A 26,148-nucleotide genomic window follows, 5' to 3' on the forward strand; every position below is an offset into this window, starting at 1 on the left:
CTCCCAGATTCTATCAAATCAGTATTGATACCCTCAGGGGCGGATTTAGGAAATTTGGGGCCCTAGGCAAAGACAGGCAGGGGGCCCCCTGAGAAGTAAACCCATAAAACAGCCCCATTCTACAGATAGAGAAATGTTAATAGAATAGACATCCATTATCTGTTCTAGGTTTTGTCCCTCTCTTCTTGTCCCTTTTTTCCTTTCTATTTATCAGCGTTCTGATGGCATTTTAGCCAAAGGATTTTTATCAAAAACATAATTAATGTGCACAAATAAGGATTAGTTGTATTAACCATACATGGAAACAGAGTTTTATGGGGCCCCCAGAACTTGGGGCCCTAGGCAACTGCCTAGTATTGCCTAATGGTAAATCCCCCCCTGGATACCCTGCTGGTGGATGTCCTTGACAGAAAGACGGAGTTGCTTAATCATATTCTGCTTAAGGTCCCATAAGATCTTGTCCGAGTCCTGGTTTAAAAGTAAATAAATTTTAAAAAGTGACCCAAAATTGACTGTCAATAAATGTTCTACAAAATTGATATATTTATTTGATTTCTTTGATTTGTACTGTCTGTTTAGATTTATGTGATATTTTTTGCACAAAATATATAAGTGAATATTGTAACATTTATGTTTTCAACTGTAAGCATTAAATTGATAAATGTTATTCGCATTTTTTTGGCTTTATCCTTTCCAACAAAAAAAAAGGCGTCGCGCAGGGACCTCCCTTTCCTTATGAGCCGTCCCCACCAACTTTCAACACAAAGTTACACCCTTGTCTTAGACAACGCCTTAGCAGTTGCACTGAAAAAATTCGGCGCGCGCTTTACGCGCGCATTATCTTCTAGGGGCTGAGCCACCCTTGTCTCTTGAACCTAGAGACGCCCCTGGCACAATTGCTGCGTTGCTTTGACCGGCTTGTTGTTATGCTAGCAGAATAGCATGATTGTGTTACGGATAATTGTGGCGCTGAGAGTCATGCATCGTAAAGTCCCGCGTCCAGTGCTGTGATTGGTCCGGTCATATATGGGCAGATTCAGCAGTGACAATGCAGAGCGTAATTCAGTACTGTATGGTAACTAGACATGAAGTTTTCTAGAAGACGCTTTACCTCTCATCCAAGAGGCTTCTTCAGTTCTAACTAGTGGTAGGGAGCACTGAGATTAATATACTGTAGGTGTAACAAAGAATTGGGGGGGGGGGGTCTCAATGAAAGTCTGTTGCATTAAGACCTTCTGTTTGGGGGGGGCAAAAAGGTGGTAATGATCCCTCCTACTGGATGACCTCCAGGTGACCCCCATGGCCAATCCAGTAGGATGGATCAGAGCCACCTTTTGTTTTCCCCTAATTCTTTGTTACACCTACAGTATATTAATCTCAGTGCTCCCTACCACTAGTTAGAACTGAAGAAGCCTCTTGGATGAGAGCCGAAACATTTTCTAGAATGACCTGAATAACTGAGGATCTTCACAGATATGCCTTACAAAAGAATCTGAGGCCAGTCATACACTGTGCAATATTTCAATTGTACTCAGCTACAGTTCAAACTGTACGATGAAATTGCAGGGTTTAAAAGTTCACAGCCCTCAATGCATGTTCTTACACTGTACGGCCCGACTCTCTGATTCGATCTACCTGCTCACACTGTACGTTCCAAAACTACACTCCCTTGTTTGCACATTTGCAGTGTATGAGGTTTTGGTAAATCGACTTATAGACGCTCACAGCTCTGCTTCAACAACAGGAATTGCCCACAAACACCTTACAACTGCCGACTGAATTTCAAGCATGTGATTCCTAATTTATCCAAAATCTATCCACTGATTCCTAATTCATCCAAAAAATTCTCACACGAGTGGAAAAGTGGCCCTAAAAGGGCAAAAACTTGTACAGTGTAATCATTATCCTTCTTGTTGTTCTATATATAGAATGAAACAATTTTTACATTCATGTTTTAGTACGGTATATTCTTTCCTCTTAGACACAATGATCACAAACGCCTTAAAGAATGATTTAATACCCATATAAAACTGTTGATATATATATATATATATATATATATATATATATATATATATATATATATATATATATATATATATATATATATATATATATATATATATATATATATAAATGCTTTATTTATAAAAAGCACTGATCCAACACACGTAGAGTAAAATTTCCATATTCCAATAGAGTAACCTAGAAGCAGTATAAGAGTGAATTAGAGCTATTTCTTGCAAAGATTGAGTGAAACATAGGAAAGGACTTCTGATCAGGCCTCTATCCGTTGTGTTTCTGTCTCTCTCAGGTCTTTGGTCATGGCAAGAGAAATGGTGAGCCCACCTGGGCTCTTTTGCTCACAGTTGGGATTTGTGAGATAGGAATCCTTATTGCCTCTCTGGATGAAGTGGCCCCCATCCTCTCTATGTACGAAACTGGAAATCACCCACATGCTCAACCAGTTACTGTTTATTGTACTCAGTTTGTATCACTAAACTATCCATATTGTTTGACCCTTTAGGTTTTTCCTCATGTGCTATTTGTTTGTCAACTTGGCCTGTGCTGTTCAAACATTGCTACGTACACCCAATTGGAGACCCCGCTTTAAGTTCTATCACTGGTAAGAAATTAAGAAATTTAAAATACCTACAGTGCGTTTAGTATGTTTGCCTTCATGAATATGCAGAAAACACTGATCATCAGAATATACAAAACCCTGAGACAAAGATACCAAAATAATTACTTACTTATGGGATTGCATTCGAGTCAATGAGTCGATGCAATCAACTGGTTTTTCTTAGATAGAAAACTTCCATCAAACATTCAGTCAAACTGAATCAATTTGACTGTATGATCTGGTGAACTGTAAAGGGCCTTGAGATGACATGTGTTGTGAATTGGAGCTATATAAATAAACTGAATTGAATTGAAATTTAATTGAACTGATATGCAAAATCATCTTTGGTCAACAAGTTATACAATGAGAAAGATGGAGGGTTATAATCCTACATGTCCATGTTAACATATTTGGTCTGTCAGAAATAGATAATGGTGGAGATAGATCATCTGTCCAGCAACACGATTTTTTATTTTTGAGTTGCTGGATTACCTTTAGGTTGATTTGGAGCAGGTCACAAATAGAAGCCATATTTGCAATTTAGCATCTTTGATCCAATGATTAGCTATATTTGAGATATATTTAAATGATTTCTGGCCAATATACAGTCCTTGGCAGGTATCGATGCTCCATGCGGGATGTCCTGCTCAAACACTTGCCTATGTAACTTAACGTGGTCAAATCCATCGCTAAATCAACCATGCTGCTTTTTGTCTGTCTGAGCTCCCATTTAATATGATAGCTAATATGTCTTTCGGCAACAAAACAAATATGAAAGTTACCTGATCAAACATATTTTTTGGTCTGTGTTGTAGGATTTTATCTAGAGGTTTAATGTGGCCTATAATTTATAAGTAACTCTCAACTTCTCAGTCTGCTGATCCAAAGCGATATGCTATCAGACTTCAAAACAGAGAAAGGCTGTTTTTCTTGCGACAGTGCAAGTTGCTGGTTGCTTTCAGGGGCGTTAAACTTGAAATGCATAGGTCTAGTGCCCCTAGTGGCTAAACGTTGCACAGTTTGGCTGTAAAGCCAAATGTCAAAAATGCACAGTGGGTCCAGTTGCTACGTGACTTCGTAATTTTAACAAACCCCCAGTATTGATGTAAAAAACATATTTGGCACAGTTTGGTGACATTTATGGATAAATGTGCCAAAATGGCCTCTCCGCCTAAGAAATTTCTCACTAATACCATTCTAAAATAAATATGATTCATCTGATTGAGTCCAAATTTGGTATATTTTTACACAACATTTAGATTTGAAAGTCTGTACTACTTTTTTGTGCTATAAATAATATTTTGGTAGTGTTTTGCAATGTTTATTTCAAAGAAAATTTTGGCGAGGTTCAAAAAATGCAAAATATTTTGTATTTTGTCCCTAATATTTCAGGCAGGGTCAAAGCTACAATGGTGCTGACACCAGAAAACCATTCTATGACATCTTACCTTTACAGACGTACCAAAAGTTTCTTCTTAAATCTAATAGCTTTGAGGCTATAAGTTATTTACTTTTGTGTGTTTTTGTCAGGCAGAAATTTATTTATACCCCCTTAGGGTGTAAGAGGTTAATGTTAGCATTTTACATATAATGAATACTTCAGAAAACCGTTGATGGAAGAGTATAGAGTTTTTGTGGAGAATTTGTACGTAGATATTGATGGAAACACCATTAGTAGAGCTTTAAGAAATACATTTATTTTTTTTTTTTTCTGTAAGTCTGTTTCATTAAGAACTTCTGTTTGTTTCCTGCAGGGCTCTGTCCTTCCTTGGCATGAGTCTCTGTCTGTCTCTCATGTTCATCTGCTCCTGGTTTTATGCCCTGATTGCCATTGTGATCGCTGGCTGTATTTACAAATACATTGAATACAGAGGGTGAGTTCCCACATTTTGAAGCCAAGAGATCATTTTGGAATTGCTGTAAAAAAAAAAAAAATTTGACTTTAATGGGATCATTTCAGCTTTAATTTGATGTCCCAGTGTCCCACTTTTTTTTTTTTTTGGCAATCGGTGAAATTCAATTCATAGAGCCTTTAGAAAACCATTTGAGTAGAGAAATTATGTTTTCCTGTTTGATGCAGAGCTGAAACGGAGTGGGGTGATGGAATCAGAGGTCTGTCATTAAATGCAGCCCGTTATGCTCTTATTCGCCTTGAAGAAGCACCGCTGCACACCAAAAATTGGAGGTGAGTGCCATTACATTTATACAGAATCATTCAAATATTCTTATATCCTCTTAAACCTCCAATCCCAGTAAAAGGATAGGAATTTAACTTCCTATTCTCCAGGTTCATTGCTGTAGGTTTCTTCTACATGAAACAGACATACACTATATTGCCAAAAGTATTTGCTCACCCATCCAAATTATTGGAATCAGGTGTTCCAATCACTTCCATGGCCACAGGTGTATAAATTCAAGCACCTAGGCATGCAGACTGTTTTTACAAACATTTGTGAAAGAATGGGTCGCTCTCAGGAGCTCAGTGAATTCCAGCGTGGAACTGTGATAGGATGCCACCTGTGCAACAAATCCAGTCGTGAAATTTCCTCGCTCCTAAATATTCCACAGTCAACTGTCAGCTGTATTATAAGAAAATGGAAGTGTTTGGGAACGACAGCAACTCAGCCACGAAGAGGTAGGCCACGTAAACTGACGGAGCGGGGTCAGCGGATGCTGACGCGCATAGTGCGAAGAGGTCGCCAACTTTCTGCAGAGTCAATCACTACAGACCTCCAAACTTCATGTGGCCTTCAGATTAGCTCAAGAACAGTGCGCAGAGAGCTTCATGGAATGGGTTTCCATGGTCGAGCAGCTGCATCCAAGCCATACATCACCAAGTGCAATGCAAAGCGTCGGATGCGGTGGTGTAAAGCACGCCGCCACTGGACTCTAGAGCAGTGGAGACGCGTTCTCTGGAGTGACGAATCGCGCTTCTCCATCTGGCAATCTGATGGACGGGTCTGGGTTTGGCGGTTGCCAGGAGAACGGTACTTGTCTGACTGCATTGTGCCAAGTGTAAAGTTTGGTGGAGGGGGGATTATGGTGTGAGGTTGTTTTTCAGGAGCTGGGCTTGGCCCCTTAGTTCCAGTGAAAGGAACTCTGAATGCTTCAGCATACCAAGACATTTTGGACAATTCCATGCTCCCAACTTTGTGGGAACAGTTTGGAGCTGGCCCCTTCCTCTTCCAACATGACTGTGCACCAGTGCACAAAGCAAGGTCCATAAAGACATGGATGACAGAGTCTGGTGTGGATGAACTTGACTGGCCTGCACAGAGTCCTGACCTCAACCCGATAGAACACCTTTGGGATGAATTAGAGCGGAGACTGAGAGCCAGGCCTTCTCGTCCAACATCAGTGTGCGACCTCACAAATGCGCTTCTGGAAGAATGGTCAAAAATTCCCATAAACACACTCCTAAACCTTGTGGACAGCCTTCCCAGAAGAGTTGAAGCTGTTCTAGCTGCAAAGGGTGGACCGACGTCATATTGAACCCTATGGATTAGGAACGGGATGTCACTTAAGCTCATATGTGAGTCAAGGCAGATGAGCAAATACTTTTGGCAATATAGTGTATGTGGCATCCACAGAAACATCAGAGCATTGGCGAAAAGCTGATGTAAACAGTTTAAGTTAATACTAAACATGGAACCACAGCAGATTGAATCAGAAGGTAAACAAACTCTAAAAACTTGCTCTCAGCTGTCTAACAGGAAAAGGCCAGCACATCTACTCAGAGCAAATATTTTACAGATGGAAAAAATAAGTTTTATCACAATCTAGCCAGGATTTACACAACCAGCAGCAAAGGCGGTCCAAATGTTTTTTGTTTTTTTTTTATCATTTTCTTTAATTTTTTTTCCAAGTTTTTATTTGGGGCTGATATTAGTTAACATCCACTGCATAAAACACATTTTGGCTTGCTCATGACATTTTAAGGTTTATATAAACATACAGAGGTGGATAATCCAGTTCCAGTAAGTTAAAATATCCATACAGAGACTTGCACAAACTTGGGTGCTAATTACAAGGTCAAGTGAACAGCATGAAGGAAAACTTGAGAGAGTTTTTACATTCTGGACCTGGATTATCCACCTCTGATATAAACATATAATGCAGTAAAAAAAAAAATCCCCATTTCTTCTTGCTCCCACACTCATAGTGTCTGAATTAACCACAACTGCTGTGATGTTTAAATTTAGCTGAAACTCCCTAAGTGTGTTCTTTATTTTGCTAATATTTTTTTTGCAAATACATTATGTAATTATGAAGAGGAACTCAATCAAATATAAATAAGCTATTTAAATTAAATGTATATATTTGTTTCTTTTTTTTGACTGAAATTATCTGCTGTTTGTAATTTTTTGCAGACCACAGCTGTTGGTGTTGTGCAAACTGAACTCTGAGCTTCAAGTGAAGCACCCTCGTCTCCTGTCCTTTACCTCACAGCTCAAAGCGGGCAAAGGACTAACTATAGTTTGTTCCGTCCTGGAAGGGACGTACATGACACGTAAAGAAGATGCCAATCATGGAGAGCAGGTTTGGCTCCTCTGTTCTACTTTTGGTCAGACTGTTATGCTCATCTCTCCTGTGGTTACAAATTCCTGTATACAGTGACACCAACTAACTGATGACATATGGGACTGGGAGGGTTTTTCTTTCTTTATATCTATTTAAACCCCTTCTTTAAGTAATAACCTTGTTTTTAAGCCATTTAAACATTCTAAATATTTTTTTTTTCATTTTATGGGGAGTAGTGCTTAAAAGGGAGGAAAAACTACACATAGCTTTTAGCATTTGATGAAAAATAAAAACCTAAAATGTCAATCTCGTACCCTTAAATCAAATCAAGTGCTTTATTTTTAGGTTTTACCACACTCATAGTCTAGCTGTGTATAATTTACTTCACACTTCAACACTTCAAAGTGCTTCATTTATTTAACCACCATTACTGTGGCTAACCTTTTAAGATACTGTTGTTGGTAATTTCCAACAATAGATATGTTCAAATAAAAGTATTAGAGGGAGTAATACTTTTTTTTATATTATCTATATATTTAGTTGATTTAATAAAACAGAATTAGAGGGAGAGGGTGAGTACTTCCCACTGTTCGACCCCTCCTAAACCATAAAAAAATGGCTACCCTCCTTTCATAGCAAATAAGAAGAAATTCTTTCATTATTACTGATTGATGCATCTTCTTATTAATATCACTGCTCACCAACTATCCGTCATTATTAAAAAATGTTTTACTAAAGAATTTGGTGTATAATATCTGATGTTCTGCACTAACATTACAGTTAGGATTTACAACCATTCGTTCAGAATGCAAATTCTGCACCAATTTCAACACCTGTTTCACCTCTCTACCTTATTAAGAGTGTCGTAGCATATAATCCTCCCTATTTATGAAAATATAAACTGACATTGATAAACTTTATTGCCTTGAAATGTGTATCACCATTTAACACAGTTAGTATGAATTAGATAAAAAAATTTAAACTACTGTAAACGTGTTATTTCTTAAGTAGGTTTTTCCTCCATCTTTAACTAGGCTTTTTTTTACTAATCCAGAACATGAAAGCGACTATGACAGCAGAGCGAACCAAGGGCTTCGCCCATGTTGTTGTGTCGTCCAGCCTGCGAGACGGTTTCTCCATAATGATCCAGTCTGCAGGTCTGGGAGGAATGAAACACAACGCTGTGCTGATGGCCTGGCCCGCAGGCTGGAAGCATCCCACGGACTCCCTTCCTAGAAGAAACTTTATAGGTAAACTATGCAATACTGCCATTTATAAACTGAGCGAAATAAACATTTACTTGTACTTGGATCACCCAAGACCTATTTTGAAAGTGTAAGGAAATTTGAGATATTATGGTTAAATATTGCATTTCACAGTATAAAACCTCCATTAGACTGGTATAAACATACCAGTTGTTAAATAAGGAAGTTAGGTCCTCCTGAAGGCGGTTATGCCTTTGAACTTCCATTCCGGTTCTTTTCCTGGGAACAAGTTACCTAGTATAATTATTCTTGACTCAAACTGGGTAAAACCATATAAAAAGGGCCATAAAAACAGGAGTAAAAAAGTAACATAGTGGCCTCTGTTCACACAATGTAATTCACCATTTGAAGGAAGACCTTCTACTCCATCTAATCTGGCTAACAGATTAACAATACATGGTTAATAAAGAATAAACCTAACACAATTATGAACAACATCCATGTTAAATCTTAAATGTGAAGTTTTCTACCACTTCGCTGTAGAACTTTCCTCTAAGATAACCATTCTGAGAAGACATGAATTAAATGTTTCTATCAAATAGATCTGATATCATATTTTTCTCTGAATCAGTAAAAACTTTTAAATTCTCTTGCATTTCTCCATTTTTATCTGTCTCCATCCAGAGACGGTGAGGGAGACGACAGAAGCCAATCAGGCTCTCCTGGTCGCGAAGAACATCGATCATTTCCCAGACAACCAGGAACGACTGAAGGAGGGAGCTATTGACGTGTGGTGGATTGTCCATGATGGTGGTCTCCTCATGCTGCTGCCATTTTTACTCATGCAACACAAGGTGCATGCTCACCACAGCTTTTATGTCTGCAGTGTAACGTTGGATTATTTGGTGGAAGGAATAGCATATTGCAATGTATATCTTCCATCAGCTGTTACTTATGCAAGTATTTGTAGGTGTGGAGGAAGTGCAAAATGCGGATCTTCACAGTGGCCCAGCTGAATGATAACTCTATCCAGATGAAAAAGGATCTGCAGGTGTTTCTATATCATCTAAGACTAGATGCAGAGGTGGAGGTGGTAGAGATGGTGAGACAACACAGATTTCCCTCATTGTCTTTAAAATGGCAATAGCTTGACTAACCATTGCAAAAAATAAAAATACTGCTTTATGGTTTTATATCTGAAATCTGAATATCTCCTGTATTGTGCTTCTATAGCATGACAGTGACATCTCAGCCTTCACATATGAGAAGACACTGAAGATGGAGCAGAGATCCCAAATGCTAAAGGAGATGCAACTGTCCCGTACTGAGAGAGAAAGAGAGGTATAATCACTCATGAAGTAAAACCTGTTTTAAAGTAACAATACACTGTAAATTTAAGGCATCTTTTATGCTCTGTAGTGTTTCAGTGCTCCAGACCAACCTTATGCGCTGGTTGCAGTAGTTTGCCTAAAATAGCTTTAGCACTTTAAAATTTTTGAAGTCAAGAAACAGTATAGCAGTAATAACATGCAGTGTCATAACTATATGTACAAATTGGTAATGTTATTATTAGAGGTGCAGCGCTCCTTTTCTTTTTTCTTATTCAATCCATTACAATATATGGGCTGATCGTAGCAGCTGATATCAGATAATGGTCCGATTAATCTGTTGATTGGATGAAACATATGTCGCCATGTGAGGGGAGGGACGACATAAATATTGTTAGAAAAAAGGTTACAAATTAACACAGATATAAATGTACTTTATAGTATTTATTAACAACTAAGTAGCAAAAATAAAGAAATAACATTTCCTTGTAAAGTTCACTGGATTGGATCTATGATTACTAATAAGCTATCCAGCTAATTATTCAATATCCGATCCAAATATCAGATCATTATTTTATAAATTATAAATTATTAATATTTTAGAAAGAATTATTGAAAATATACAGAAAATAAAACTTCATTCTACAAAGATTGTATACATACTCTTCCATTCTGTCTTTTATATCTATAACAGGTCTGTGAAACAATGAGACGTTGCCTCTAAGTGAAACAGTTTAATAAAAAGATAGTACGGTAATAAAAAAGAACAACAACCCATCGCTTTATAAAGGTTGTTTTTAAAGGAATAGTACACCCAAAACATGATTAGCCTTCATTTTCTACTCACCCCCATGCTGAACAAAACTCTGGAGTACTTTTTTGATATCTCAAATGCATCTGGAGATCTGGGAGGCTTCTTGCTGTCTGCTGACATTCAAATAATGGAGGTCTATGGCGCCCGAGACAGAAAGGTCCATAAAAGTCCATAAAAACGTGTCAATATTCCTCCATACTGCTCGTCCAATGTATTCCAAGTGTCCTGAGTGGGTAGCGTCCATAATTTACTCGAAACGAAGTCATTTAGAATGTTTTTAGAGCATAAACAGTAGTGTATAGGATTTCCTAATAGCGCCCCCATGCGCGCTCACGACGCTACGGAAGCCGGCAGACCAAACCAGCGCATTCAGCTCGGCAAAGAACTCATGCTCTTCCTCAACACTGAAGTCCTCAGACATTTTTCTTTCGTTGTTTCTTTCTTTGCACAGGTAAACAGCACATTTCTTCTTCTACGCTTGCATTATCGGCAGAGCAGACGCTGAATGCGCACTTCCTTCCGGTTTGGTCTGCCGGCTTCCGTAGAATCGTGAGCGTGCATGGGGGCGCTATTAGGAAATCCTATACACTACTGTTTAGGCTCTAAAACGTTCTAAATGACTTCGTTTCGAGTAAATTCTGGATGCTACCCACTCAGGACACTTGGATTACATTGGACGAGCAGTATGGAGGAATATTGACACGTTTTTGTGGACTTTTGTGGACCTTTCTGTCTCGGGCGCCATAGACCTCCATTATTTGAATGTCAGCAGACAGCAAGAAGCCTCCCAGATCTCCAGATGCATTTGAGATATCAAAAAAGTACTCCAGAGTTTTGTTCAGCATGGGGGTGAGTAGAAAATGAAGGCTAATCATGTTTTGGGTGTACTATTCCTTTAAGACAGTGGCTTTAATTTAACAATGCAGCACATCCCTAAAGAGGACATCTGTGGTATTTGGGCAGTTTTTACTGTTTATAAGGAGACCAAAAAATAAATATACTTACCAAATATTCACCCTGTAGATTTTAAGAGAAAATTTTGCAGATTTATCAATGTCTCCGAATATGATATCTGCATTTCAGAGTGTAGGTTTATGGATGTTATCATGAAGGTTTCAAGGAAATTATGTCTAAGTTAATCTTTTGGCAAAGTGATGTCATCTTGCCTGCAAGCCCAGTTATTACTGTATTCTTTTGTTCACAAACAAGGAAACTCATCTTGTCCAGCTCCCGTGCAAACGTTTGTCTGACCCAAAATGGATCAACCAATCAGATTGTGGTGTTGTCATTTAAGGCAGGACACATAGCTGTCATAAAAGCAAGAGCTGCTAAGCCCACAGCCAGATCAAAATGAACATTTTCTCTTTTAAAATTTATCTTTTATAGAGAAACAGCAAGAGTATAAATTGTAAATTGTTGTTGTGTCTACTGCGTATTCATTTGTTACCGTGATTAGCTAGAATAAAAATTGATAGACTGGGACTTGGTGCTGTTTTGCCCAATTAACTCAGAAGTTTCTACTGAATGTCCCTCCTTCCCATGAATAGATTCAATTGGAGCAGTCCCAGATTAATTGCTAAACTTGAATGCTATGCATTAGCAATCTGGCCTGCCAGATGAAAAATCATTGGCCTTTTTACAGTCAAAAACTTTGAGATTATGGCTTCGTTCACACTGCAGGCCTCAATGCTCAATTCCGATTTTTGAGGGAAAATAATCTTTTTGCATTGCCGATCACATTTCCAAATATATGCGACTTGTATATGATCTCCTTTATGAACTGCACTTGTACAGCTTAAGTGTTCTGCATGCGCACTAGAGAACGAAATGATGTTACCAGCCAGCGTGCTCTGTGTTTGCCAAAGTAAATATGGATGGTAGTGATGGAGCTCATCTAGCGATCTTTCCCAACCTTAAAAACTCAACATTTTCAAGATGGTAAAAAAAAAAGACTGCTTTCAGGAGTTATTGTTCGCCATGGTTGTTTTTTCTTTCCACTTTTGTGTAGCAAGACACAGAATAGTGACCTTTGTTGAGTATTATTGAGGTTCAGGTCGGATAAATGCGACCATTTTTTGAAAAGGACCATATAGCCAAGTGGCCTGGGTTGCATTGGAAAAAAATCAGATCTTTGTTGTTCAGACTGTCATAAAAAGATCAGAAACAGGATGCATATGGATAAAAAAATTTAATTTGGTTCACTTCAGTCTGCTGTGTGAATGTAGCCAATTTTAGCTGTGAGCAGACCATCAATTACAATGGAGATTGCACAAGTTATTAGACAAGCTGCTAAAAAGTAAAACGGATAAATCAGACTAATCCAAGTGCAGCAAGCATCCAGTTACCTTTGAATAATGCCTCAACATGGCAAAATAAATATAGACTGCACTTGAGTGGAGTCCTTTTTTTTCTTTTTACTTTTGACTGAAAGAAATGTTAGGCTCACCAGTGAAACCAAGAAAAGAGGAAAAAGGGTTGTATGTTTAACCAATTTGGTTATATTATGGAGCTCTGTTACTAAGATATCTCTGTTTTTGAACTTCGTATTTTAATAACATTATGTTTTTAATGGACCATGGGCTTAGATTCAGAGCATCACAGATGTGTCGCGTGGCTCCATTAAGAGGAGGAAGTGGCCTAATGTTGACTCACCGCTCAACACTCTGAGCATTCCAGAGGATGAGGTAGCCAAGCTCAACAAACGGCTTGTAGCAACCACTCATGGTTTCATCCTCCACCTCATTTTTCATGTCATTTTTCCTGGCCCATATAATTCAGTCATTCCAGCTGCAGCACTTTGACAAAGATGCCAACATAAAATGAGGACAGTTTTACTTTCTTGCTGGTTTTGCATGATCATGTCTTTCTGATCAGAATTAAACTCCAGCTCTTAAATCTGCTTCTGCTCATCATTTACATGTTTTTCATGCTGCATTCTCCAGACTGGGTAGTGTAAGTGTCATAGCAGCAGGGGCAAAAATCTTTCCTGATATCAATTAACATATTTATTCATCCTTTTTTTTATTGTTGACCCAGAGTTGTTTAATTAAAACTGTGAATAAATGAGCCTTCCTTGCTGAGGGGGGATGTTGAGGCAAGCATATGTGACCTCATGCAGCCAAGATATTTATTTTGTAAAAATTAAGTTAATGTTTCTTGAAAGATGAGATGTTTTGCTTTACTTTTTGATTTTGAAAAATCTTATGGAGCTGTCAGCGTCTTTAAACTATTTGAACCAAATGCAGTTCCTTTTTTAATCTTTTTCTACATTGAAAAAAAGAGAACCAGACGGAAAGTGACAATCTTGGTGTGGGTACCCCTTTGCTAACTTAAGTCGGTACCAATATTCAGAAGATTTAATCTGAAAAATTTAATGCAGAGAAGTCATTCTCATAGTTATTATGGAGCTACCAGGATCTGGCATTGCCTGAGCTCTGTTTTACATGATTTTAATCTGTGCCTCCTACCAGTGCAGAATCATTTCATGGCAATGTTGGCATCATCACCATAAGGAAATATTTATATAGTTTGGACCAGTCCAAATGTATAAAATGAAAACTGAAAAGAAATGGCACTGGGCAAAAGGTATGACTTTTTTTTATCCTTTAAATTTTTAGACCTCTATACCCACTGTGATCTCTATGTTTAAATCTCAGTATGAGTGAGCTTTTTCTGTGAGACTCATCTACTCGTTATATCCATTTCCATATATTATTTTTTTTTTTTTTTTTTTTTAGATTGTTGACATATTTTGCTTTTTAGGTTACAATTATATTTGGGAACCTTTTTAAATATATAACTACAGCAGGCCTTGATAGGTGATGCTACTTTATGCTACTCTATCTGTTGCTGGATACATACTATTTTTTTTAGCATTACTTTAGTTTAAAAATGTATCAAGGATAAAAAAGATCATTCTTATTTAAAACCCTTTTGTATCCTTCACCATCACCAAAGTGTAATTTGTCTTTCTTATATGAGAGGATACATTTACTTTGTGCCACGTCATTGCTGGCTTTTGAATCATGATGGGAGCAGGACTGTGTCATCCTGTTGCATTCTATTAATTGCTAATATAATTTTATTGGCTAATGTCTGAGATGATAGTGTTCCAGTTTATCATACTTACACCTTGTCAAGGTGCACCTTTATGAGCATCTATGACCTTTAGAGGCACCGGTGATTCACTGAGTACATCTGTATCTACTCCTGTCTTTTATTTTGACCTCAAGCATTATTTTCATTTTGATTAATATTTGGTTTGCTCTTTTTTTCTTGCAAAGAATTTTATAATCCTCAGGAAAGAAATCAGTTAAAGCTCTTCCGCCAAAAAGTTCAGTAAACTGTACACAAGGCCTCGGTCAAAAAGGTCGATATTTGATGTTGGAACTTAAAAATAAAACTGCCACTAGGGGAGGACAAAGTTATTTATTAAAAATACTCATCATTACTAATTACAGCAGGAGATTATAGACGGTTTAAACCGACATATAGTGGTGTTTAGAAAAATAGAGGAATAAAAACATTGGACAAAATATTGCTTACAATTATACAGTTATAAGAAGCAACTGAAAATATATAATAAAAATATATACATTTTAAATTGTGATAAATCCATCCATTTATGTATTAGCAAAAGTAGAGATGATATTGTACATGTATGTGTTTAATTTATCACAGTATGATACAAAATACTAATACAAATATTAGATCAACATTTAAATAATTTTTTTAATAAAAGGGAAATCTAAAACTTCTAACTATTATAGGATGAAGTATTTGAATTTCTTTAAAATTGGTGAAAGTTGACTATGTTCTTTTCAGGTTTTACTGTGATTTTTTTAAAGCTTTCTCTCTGGTTAAATATATATATAATCAAAAATAACTTTGAAACAGACCAAGAATAAAGTAAATTTAAAGGTATAGTGGAGGATTTTCATGAATTTTTTAAAAGATCCGCCCTCACTACTTTAAAAAAAATACATATGCACAACCCTGTACCCGCTTCCGAGAGATAACGCCTATTAAACTCGTGCGAGGGCATGCAGGAGCACATTTATCACGCTCTGTTTAAAAGTTGCTGTTTGCATCGCAGATACAAGCTTACTTCTCAAAAAAAGATTTGCAATTTTTCCCACTAAGTCAGACTCACCACTGTTAAGTGAAAATGGGGACGAGCACGTAGGACGGCCTTACGTAAACATATCACAAGAATGATTGACAATTAGGAGGACTAGTTATTTTGCTGATCCACACGACAAAAGAAGGTCCTCCACTATACCGTTACATACCTTAAAATTTAAGATAATCAAATTAATTTAACCGAAAATGTATAGTATATTCTTACAGCTTGAAGATGCATAAAAACAGATTTTTTGTTGCTCTGATTATGTTACAAAGGCTTAAGCAAAATGATGGAATAGTAACTAAATTAAGGGATTTGCTTATGGAGCACCAATAGTATTTATTGTTGTTGTTCATTTTAAGCTAGTGCAATTTATTTATATGTTGTATATATACAAAAGTACATTATTTATATATTCTTTTTCTATATACTAGCTAACCAGTCAGTTTACCTGTTTAGGTAGCTTCACACTGTCTGCTTCTTATATTACCTGTAGCTTTGAACCAGGGTTACCTTAATATGATTAATAAGTTGCATCTATTTGATTTCTACGCAGCCGTTGTTATTTAAATACTTCTTCACAGCCAAGTTGTTTTTTTCAGCCATTATTCCCTCCACCCCTCCTAACAAAAATCCATGTATTAGGTTCTATATTCGATTTCTTTTTTTTTTTATCTCCATAAACCTGCTTCGCACTTCATTGCTCTTATACTTCACACATATCATGACCCGTTTTCTTTATATTTGTATGTGTGCTGTGAACAGCTCAAGCAAATTATCCAACATGTTCAATACATAATGAGTCATTCCATGAGAATGGGTAAAATTGGACTTGGACATTTTCAATTTTTTTACCCAATAGTATTTTTTCTATGTATATCCCACATATTTAGGGATATATTTAACTATCCGAAAAACATATTTTCCCATCTCAGGCATTAACTTTCTTTTAGTATTGATCAGTACTTAAAGATGTGTTCACCTTAATTCCTCAACCCCGTTACGGACACTTTGAGGCCTTTCTGAATGTTATTATAAAATGAATTTAGAAAGAAATAAACATTTTCACATTATTCAGAAGTCCCCCATACTAATTCAATCATTTCAAAAAGAAAAATTACATAAAATAACACTTTATGCTTTCTTATATGCTGAAATGTGACAAATTGGTGAAAGCACTCACTCATTTTTCTTCAGAAATTCAGTTTAACTCAAGAATTGTAATCAAAATCAATTTCAAATGATAGCTCTTTATATTTGAAACAAAAGTCAATAGACATTAAATTATTTTATCAACATTTTAAAAAAATAATATGTGAAAATATAGGTGTGACGGGGTTGAGACTAACATAACAGGGTTGAAGATGGTAACAGGGTTGAAGGGACAAAAACGATTTTCTTTGTTTATTTCAGTGTTTAGGACTTTCTGTTGGCATTTCATTTTTTAACCATAGCAAAGACACCAGCTAAAATTGCTATTGAATTGAGCTTTAATATAAACCCAAAAACAACAACAACAAGAACAAAACAAAACGGCATAATAACAACAATAGAATATGAAGTGAGGTGACATTCCACGTCCCCAGAGCCAGTTTAAGCGCCCGCGGATCAGGTTGCCGAGGTCTCCGCCTCTGGCTGCCGCCCAATCCCCTTTGCACCGGTCCCTCATGGTTCCCCCTGCAGGTGGTGGGCCCACTGGGGGATGGCCTCGCGTCGCTCCTTCGGGCTGGGCCCGGCCGGGTCCCGCGAGGAAGAACCCGACCACCAGGCGCTCGCCGACGAACCCCAACCCCAGGCCTGGCTCCAGGGTGGGGTCACGGCTCCGCTGTACCGGGCGACGTCACGTGCCTCGTTTTAGTCCTCGTCATAAGGGTTTTTGAACCGCTCTTCGTCTGACCTGTCACCCAGAGCCTTGGGAGACCCTTCCAGGGGCATTTAGCCCCCGACAACATAGCCTCTGGGATCACCCAGGCACTGAAACCCATCCACCACGTTAAGGTGGCGACCGTGAAGGCATTCGACCGTGTCCCTCGTGCTGCCCTGTGGGGGGTGCTCCAGGAGTATGGAGTCGGGGGCCCTTTATTAGGGGCCATCCGTTCTCTGTACAAGCGGAGCAGGAGCCTGGTTCGCATTGCCGGCATTAAGTCGGACCTGTTCATAACTTTTATGGACAGGATTTCTAGGCGCAGCCAAGGACCGGAGGGGGTCTGGTTCGGGGAACAGCGGATCTCGTCCCTGCTTTTGCGGATGACGTAGTTCTGCTGGCTCCCTCCTGCCAAGACCTACAGCGTGCGCTGGGGCGGTTCGCAGCCGAGTGTGAAGCGGCCGGGATGAGAATCAGCTCCTCCAAATCCGAGGCCATGGTTCTCGACCGGAAAAAGGTGGCTTGTCCCCTTCAGGTTGGAGGAGAGTCCTTGCCTCAAGTGGAGGAGTTCAAGTATCTTGGGGTCCTGTTCACGAGTGAGGGAAGAATGGAGCGGGAAATTGATAGACGGATCGGTGCGGCTGCTGCAATAATGCGGACGCTGCACCGGACTGTGGTGGTGAAGAGAGAGCTGAGCGAAAAGGCAAAGCTCTCAATTTACCGGTCGCTCTACGTTCCTACCCTCACCTATGGTCATGAAATCTGGATCATGACCGAACTTCCATCACGAGCCATCAGTTCTCCTGGAGCCAGAGTAATGACCTGATGAATTCTCATTGTTGCGGGAACAGCTGGTATCTGCTTTGGCAGTTTCTCCATTGCTTCTTCGACATCTTCACTTTTCACAAAGAACAACTTGACACTTGTGTTTGTTTCAGACAAGGCTCTGAATAACTCTTCTGCATCTGGGATGTCCCGGCCCTTTGCCAGCATCTTGTCAGCTGCTCTTTCTAAGGCCCCCACAACACCATCTGGCGCTCCTTTTCCGTGACTAGCCTCAAAAAAATTCCAAGACCCAGCCTTGAATCCTCTTTTGTCAAGTTCTGTGGAGAAAAGGTAGAAGTTGCCTCGTTGTTTGTACTGGGTACAAGGTCCATCACTTAAAAAGTGCAGCACAGACACATGTGGAGGTTGGGCTTGAGGTAATCCAGCACAGGATTTAAATGCTGCCATATTGCTGGAGGGCCTTTATGCCTGCTGGGGGAGATGGTGCTGAAGCACACAGGCTCTGGGTGTCCACCAACATACAACACACCCGTATGAAGGGTGGCCTCTTGATGTGAAGCTCCAAAGTGAACGTTCTTGATCACTTCTTTCCTCTCCTTGCTCCTGTGGTAAGCTGCTCTCCACATTTATCTTTTCTTACGCTGTTCTCTTTCACTCAGTTCTTGAATTGGTTTCTTCTTCCCTGGCTCTACATTCTTTCTCCATCTCTCACGCTCACTCTGCAGGTATCTCTCCCTCCTTTCAGGATCAGCTTCAAGGCGTTCCCGATATTTCCTCTGCCTTTCTGCTGCTATTGTTGGTGCCACCTTACTCACAGCTTAACATGGAACATAAATCACATTCAGCATGCTAACAGTATAAAAATATTGATTGAATATAATAATAATCAATCTAAGTAATTGAATAACTTAACAACCAAAGTATTAAAATCTCAACCCCATCACACTATCACAACACCGTTATAATCAAACACATAACGGTGTTGAGTGTGACGGGGTTGAGATTTTTGCACAAAATGGCTTCTTCTCAATGTAGTGAATACAAGAAAGAGAGCACATGGAATGCATTAAATTCAGAATTTGCATATATTTTTGAAATAAAAAAGTTTTTTGTAAGAAGTAGATTTTTTTTATAAATTTTTAATGTTACGGTGTTAAGTCATTTAGTTTGACGACCACAGTATCACAAGATAAATGACCAAATTAGAGGAAAATAGGTGAGCACCTTGCCTGCCTCTGTGGTCCAGTTGTTCAAAAGACTTCAGTGATGTCACGTCCTGATGTATATGCAGCTGTGGATCATACCTTTCTTTCTATGGGGGTGAGATCATTTGTATAACGGGGTTGAGCGGTTGCTCAGGGACAGAAGTAATGTCATTTTAAATTAATATTTAATGATTAATTTAGAAAAAAAGAAACATCAACAACTAAAGAGCACAAACAGATCTTTACATTGATGTAAAAATTTATTGACTTTTTAAATAGTTTATTTAGGTATTTTCAAAGGAAACTTTCATCATTGCCATGAGGGACATGACAAAATAGGGGGGTCAAATGAAAAAACTGCATTATTTCTCATAAAAAAGATAGAATTTTAAATATTTTTTCATACTGTAGTAAATGGTATATTTCAGTCTAAATGTAAAGCTGTTAAAATATAAAGTTTAGTGATCCAATAGATGAAATACCCCTTAAGAGGTGAGAGGGACTCAACATGTGCCATTTCTATGGAATGACTCTAATAATTTCAGTAATTCAAATTCAATGTGTCGTTTAGGCCCAGCTGATTCACGACCGGAACACAGCATCTCATTCCGTGGTCAATGACAAAACAGATGGAGCCACGCCTGATCGTGTCCACATGACATGGACAAAAGACAAACTGCTCAATGAAAGGAACAAACATAGAGAAGGCATGGCAGTTAAGGACATGTTTAATATGAAACCGTAAGTAGAACCATCTCTGCTGCACAACACAAGTAAAAAGTACAACAGCTGATTTCTTCCCAAATATGATGGGTTCAACTTAATATTTGGTGTCTTTACCAACATTTATGCTGGAGGATCAGATTGTATCTTTAAACTGGATTGAAAAACTAAATACAGTTCTCCAATTCAGTTAAAACATTATATGAAATAATACATTTTAGGCTGCAAAATGTTTTATTTACAAATTGGATGTCCATTTTTTGTCTTTATTAGGTACATTTTCATGTAATATATTTTACTGGGATTCACTGCTGCAACAGTTATGAAAGAGTAAAGTAATAAGTTCTTATTTTGTTTACAATGCTGAATTTGTATTTTCCCTTTTGTTTCCTGCTCATCCAGTGAATGGGAGAATCTGTAAGTTGTTCCGTCTTTCTGTCTTTGGTTGTATGTGCTGAAATTGTTGCATGCAAGTTGCTGTAATTTACCTGGCATGAAAGGGGTTGCATGGCAGCAAAAACAGTCAATGATGGTGTGATATTAAATTACAGCTCAATGTAAGCTAATTTGCAAAAAGGATAATGTCAAGTGTGGCCATCTGCTATGTATTGCTTTATGTCCTAAGCACAGGCTTTTTTTTAGAGGCTGAAGGTTTTTCTTAGCAAAACTTTTATTGATGTCTTTAATTGCAGAAACCAGTCTAACGTCCGGAGGATGCACACAGCTGTTAAGCTGAATGAGGTGGTGGTGAAGAATTCCAAAAATTCCCAGTTGGTCCTGCTCAACATGCCAGGCCCACCAAAAAACAAAAAAGGCGACGAGAACTGTATCCTTTCAGACTGTTATATGATTCTTACATCTGTGTAATTTGATCATCTATCCATTAATACATTCTATATACCCACTCCTCTCTGCACGATCAGCAATGATTGGGCTAGAGGCAGGTACACCCTAAATAGGTCGCCATACATATTCAGTCATCTTCATGAGTAACTGCTGGTACCAGTAATCTTTGATTTCGTTTAAAATAGTTAATTTCCTTCTTCATCTGAATGAAAAAACATATTTATATCAACAGTTTAATTTAGCTGCATTTATTCGGTGTAAGATTATACTACTGCAATAAATTATCAAACTATTTGAAAGCTGTATTTTTCAGTGGCTACTGCCAATAGTGAAGTTCTTTAAAAACTACTGATACAAATAAACCAGCTGATGTGTACCATATGTCCTTAACCATGTGTTTCTCAGATATGGAGTTCCTGGAGGTTTTAATGGAAGGACTGGACCGCGTCTTGTTAGTTCGAGGGGGAGGTCGGGAGGTCATTACTATCTACTCTTAGCATAATCTAGCTTTGAATCACATCACATTTGGAGAAAACATGGGGCTGTGTGAACCCCGCCTAGAAGTCAAAGAATAAAACAGCACTAATGATGGGAATCATTGTCTTCAAGCTGTCGGATGGGGGGGGAAAGCAAGTTTCAGCTGGTGTTTTAGTTTCATGATCTTGCTCTATAGGAAGGGGAGTTAAATGCAGCAAGATGCTGAACTCAGGATACCCTCTATTTGTAAAAAAGCTCTCCATCCCTTCTAACAGGCAAATATTCTTCCTGAAAGACTTGCCATTTCATGCAATGCATGATTTATTGATGGCCATTTTCCTGAAGAGGAACATCTTCCTGTTTGCGCCCACATCTGAGTGATGTCACAGTGAGATGGAGACGAAATGAACGTTTTACTTCAGTGCCAGTTCCTAAAATGGTATTGATAATGAGCTAATCAGTTGTTTGGATGCCACTGTTTTTGTTGTCTTTGTTGACTATGTTGTTGTTATGACTTTGTGGACTGATTTGCCCTTTATTAGTTGAACAGTTTCTGTATATTAGCAAATCTTGTTTTAAATAGTTTTGAAGTTATTTTGTTAGAAAGCCACTTGTTGTTAGATACTTGTATTATTAAGACAAACTGACAGACTGTAATAGTAGTTGATTTTATTTACATTTACTGTTTAATTTTTAAAACCTCTTTTTTCTATTATTTCTAGAGCTTACAGGCTTCTGTAATAATTGAATTTTAGATGAAAAAATGTTAAAAGTAATAAATAAAAAACTATCAGCCTGAGCAATGTCAGTGTTTTTTTTTGTTTTTTTTTTGGATAAACTTTAAATTTCAATGAAGTATTAGTCTCTCTGAATGGGCTAATGGCCAACGATTCCCATTTCAAGTAGACTTGCCCTCTTTAGTAATAAAAACACCTCTAAGACTGACACACACTTTCCAACTGTCCACTAGTCATGGTGGCACTAGCAACCTTTTATTCTATTCTTAAATTTACAGATAAACCACTAAGGGAAAGAAGGAGTTGGTATCGAAATCATTTTATCAACAAAAAATGTTTTCAGTTTTAGAAGGTCTAAAATAAATTAGAATTATACATTTTAAACTGTTTGAAAAAAAGCCATTTAAGAATTGAAAGGTGTTTGAATACATTAGTTAAAACTCAAAATCATGCACTTAATTCAGTGTACTGAAAAACTTTCAAGAAATACCTGTTTAGAAGTGTCCCAGCATGTAAAGAAAGGACAGACAGATTTTACTTTTATTAATTACAACTATTAGAGCTCAATGGTTTCTAGCAGTTGACCTAATCTTGTCTGACAAGAGCTGAATTGTTGTCATTCGTTACATAACTTGTCTGGCTTCACTTTCCAAAAATCAATTTAATCCTTAAATAATTGTTTGTTGGATCACAAAGGAACAAAGAAAATCTTAGAGCTTCAGTAAGAAATGTGACAGCAGACTTGGCCCACGATAAATGGCTTCCTGTTTGCCTCAGAGAGTGGTTAGTTGGGTCAGCACGCACACAGCAGCAGTAACAACCTACACGGCTACTGTAGATGCTGTCTCTCCAACAACTCTCCAACTTACCTACATTATTTTTATTTTAAATTACTAAGAATTAGATAACAAGATACATGAGGATTTAATCTTGCTGAATTACAATATGAGCCTATAAAAAACACATTGTAAATTGATTTCTATAGATACCTTCAGGTACGACATCATCCATACAGTTCTATGCCAAAATATCGAAAAGCATTTAACAACTGTCTGTCAAAAATAATTATCAGTTTTAATATGAAAGACTCCAGACAGAATGTTGTCTCTAAACTTTATATGGAACCTGAAGACCTAAACACAAGTGTCACTTAGAAAAATCGTACTGGTAAGCCAACAGCCAGATGTTACAATAAAGCAAATCATTACCTCACTGACCCAAAATCTGAACTTTCTGGTGGAAGATTTTACAGATCTAGTCATTGTAAAGTTGTCAAAAGATCTGTCCAGACTTCAAATTAAGAATTCTTACCATAAGACACAAAAAAAAAAAAAACAGCCCAAGGCCATTGTTTTATTGAGGATAGTGAAATTTGGTAAACATGTATAAGCCACCAGGGCACAAAAATTTATTTCTTGGATCAGTGGGCCCATAGGAAGTTGACCATTTTGGATCAAAGATGCCATTTTCTCTCATTTACTGATTTTCTATCTGAACAAACTCCTCATAGAGCTTTTAAATTAAAGATTTCGACTTCACTATGCTTAGACTTTACACAACTCAGATCAAAAGTTATCAAAATAAAATTTTCTACATCAATTCATGTGGCCGTTGCAAAGAATCAAAATCTGACTTCTTGTCTAGACACACCATTGTTATATTAGTTTGAGATGCAGTCAAAAGACAAAAGTACAAATTTTTCTGTCATCTCAGACCAGCATTCATCACATACAGATCCCCATTTGATGACGTCATTTCAGCCCCGCCCCCTGAGAACAGACAAACTGATGTTTTATTGATGAAAATGGAAATTAAACTGCCAGAACCGCTGTTGAGCAGGTTGTATTTCGGCCTAATTGGCATAGGCATGGGGGTGGCGATGCGTGGCTGAGTGGCGCTGAGCTGTGAGGGTCGCCCAATGCCGCTTGTGGCTTTAATTGTATTTGGAACAATTGCCTATTTGGGTTTATACGGTCACCTAGTGAGAGTTTCAATAACAAAATACTGAGTTTAGCTGCAAGAAGAGCTAACAGACAATGGCTTAAACATGACCTCCCAAGTATATATGAATGATATATTATTTAATGAATAATTGCAAGGGAAACAATCAGTTTTTCAATGATATTTCAGCTATTCAAATTCGAAGACATCTGAATGAAATGGAAATTGTATAGAGGAAACTGGGGAACATTTATAACATCTGTCTTTCTCCAATCAGAAACATACTGTTTTGATGACATTAATATTCCAAATGCTTAGTTGGACCCTCCCCTTTACCATCAAGGCAGAAGATAAACTAAGGATCATCTTCTAAGATATTTGGACAAGCATGTTTTTGAGGTGTAAAACAATTTTTTTGATAAGGTGTATTTTATACTTCATACTGTCCTGGCCAGGGTAGCATATATTTACAACTTGGATCAAATCATTATTGCTTTACTTCTAAGTTATATTGTTATCATGATCTAACATATTTCTGTCTAGCTAGCACATAGAACTGTCCCCAACCTTGAAAGCTACTCAAGATCCACAGAAGTGTGGCTGCAATGTTGGAATGGCGAGTCAAAGGTACATAAAGATTGCACGGCAACGTATGTAAAAACTCTCACTCTATGCCTCTTATGAGACTACTGTAATCCTCTCCCTAAGTTATTCATCCAAGCTCGTGCCAAATCACAGCATATGTTTTTTTCCTGCCAGGGTCCAAGAGCCAAAAAACGTATTTCACTCACGTCAAATATAAAATTTCTAAGTGCTCTCTCCATCTTGAAATGAAACTTTAGCGTAAATTCGGTTTGGAACTCTTTATCAGTCTCGTCTGAACCCACTCATGCCTCACTCAAGCTCCTGTCAATTGAAGATGGACCACACCCCCTCCAAAGCCAATAATCATGCTTGCTTCTGTCAGTTTTTCTGCTTCTGTCTCCTTGAACCCCAGTCGGCTTCGACAGATGGCCGCTCAGCCTGGTTCTGCTGGAGGTTTCTTCCTGTTAAAAGTTCTTTTTCCTCTCCACTGTCGCTACAAGCAACTTGCCGTAGTTATTTTCGAGCGTAATGGGCGATCTCGCAATCGCTAGTTTGTTGCCTCTGCGCTTGCCGTAGCGCAAAGATGTCAGCCTCCATGGCTGCGAGACCCGCTCCTATGTAATTATAAATAACGAATTCTAAGGCAACGCAAATATTATGGTTAAATGGCTGAGCTCATAGGTGATGATAAATAACATAGTTATGTATAATATATTAAATTTCTGACTTTATATCCCTGTAATTATTACACACTGTAGCTTTAAAGATAAAAGGTGATTTTTTTTTTATTTTTTTTTTAGAAAACTGGACTTCCCAGTAATCACATGGAAGTATCCTACCCAGTCAGTGATCTATTCTATATCTAAAAATATTTTGTGGGCGTATTTTATGAGAAATACCTGATAGGTAAACTTTAAGTACATGTGACAAACATTTTATGTAACTTTTAAGCTTGAAAAGAAGGTTGCAAAAATAATACATAGTGACTTGAAATATTTAAACATGAGCTGTGCTGCAGCCTAAAACCTAATATTTTGATTGTTCGCACATGGTTCTAATCCTGTATTGACTCAACAATCTAGATGCAAAAACAACATATTTTTTCCAACTTATAACAGTTAGATAAACACAATACCTGTAAAGATAAGCATTGATACATGGTTGTCATTTCTGTGAAAAAAAAGTGTTCCCCTTTGCTGCTATAAATTAGATGAGTTTTATACGACTTTCATTTTGTAGCAAATCGTTACTTTACTAGAGAAGCTTTACACATTTCAGTTTGCAGAGCTTTTTTTTAAATCAGGAAGTGATTGTAACCACAGGCTTCCTTGGAAAAAGTAATAAACTTCTCTATATAAATACCAAGTT

The 26,148-nt window shown here is 37.8% G+C and overlaps 1 protein-coding gene across 2 annotated transcripts in view; it reads left to right on the forward strand.

The window, feature by feature from the left end:
- The window catches only part of LOC119793335 (solute carrier family 12 member 7-like), a 46,895-nt gene extending 25,102 nt beyond the window's left edge, over nt 1-21,793 (forward strand). Inside the window, exons 14-26 of one of the 2 annotated variants that reach the window (XM_038300472.1) lie at nt 2,315-2,433; nt 2,528-2,626; nt 4,378-4,497; nt 4,704-4,808; nt 6,994-7,162; nt 8,199-8,394; nt 9,034-9,203; nt 9,320-9,451; nt 9,583-9,690; nt 20,043-20,212; nt 20,597-20,611; nt 20,887-21,020; nt 21,446-21,793. In XM_038300472.1, coding sequence (XP_038156400.1) covers nt 2,315-2,433; nt 2,528-2,626; nt 4,378-4,497; nt 4,704-4,808; nt 6,994-7,162; nt 8,199-8,394; nt 9,034-9,203; nt 9,320-9,451; nt 9,583-9,690; nt 20,043-20,212; nt 20,597-20,611; nt 20,887-21,020; nt 21,446-21,537 — 1,629 coding nt within the window. In that variant the 3' untranslated portion in view covers nt 21,538-21,793. The remainder of the gene's footprint in view (nt 1-2,314; nt 2,434-2,527; nt 2,627-4,377; nt 4,498-4,703; nt 4,809-6,993; nt 7,163-8,198; nt 8,395-9,033; nt 9,204-9,319; nt 9,452-9,582; nt 9,691-20,042; nt 20,213-20,596; nt 20,612-20,886; nt 21,021-21,445) is intronic. The other variant, XM_038300473.1, reaches the window with a different exon arrangement.
- Nucleotides 21,794-26,148: the final 4,355 nt, after the last annotated feature.

This window comes from Cyprinodon tularosa, unplaced genomic scaffold (genome assembly GCF_016077235.1).
Source record: "Cyprinodon tularosa strain WSP-4 unplaced genomic scaffold, ASM1607723v1 ctg45, whole genome shotgun sequence".
Classification (NCBI taxonomy): Eukaryota; Metazoa; Chordata; class Actinopteri; order Cyprinodontiformes; family Cyprinodontidae; genus Cyprinodon; species Cyprinodon tularosa.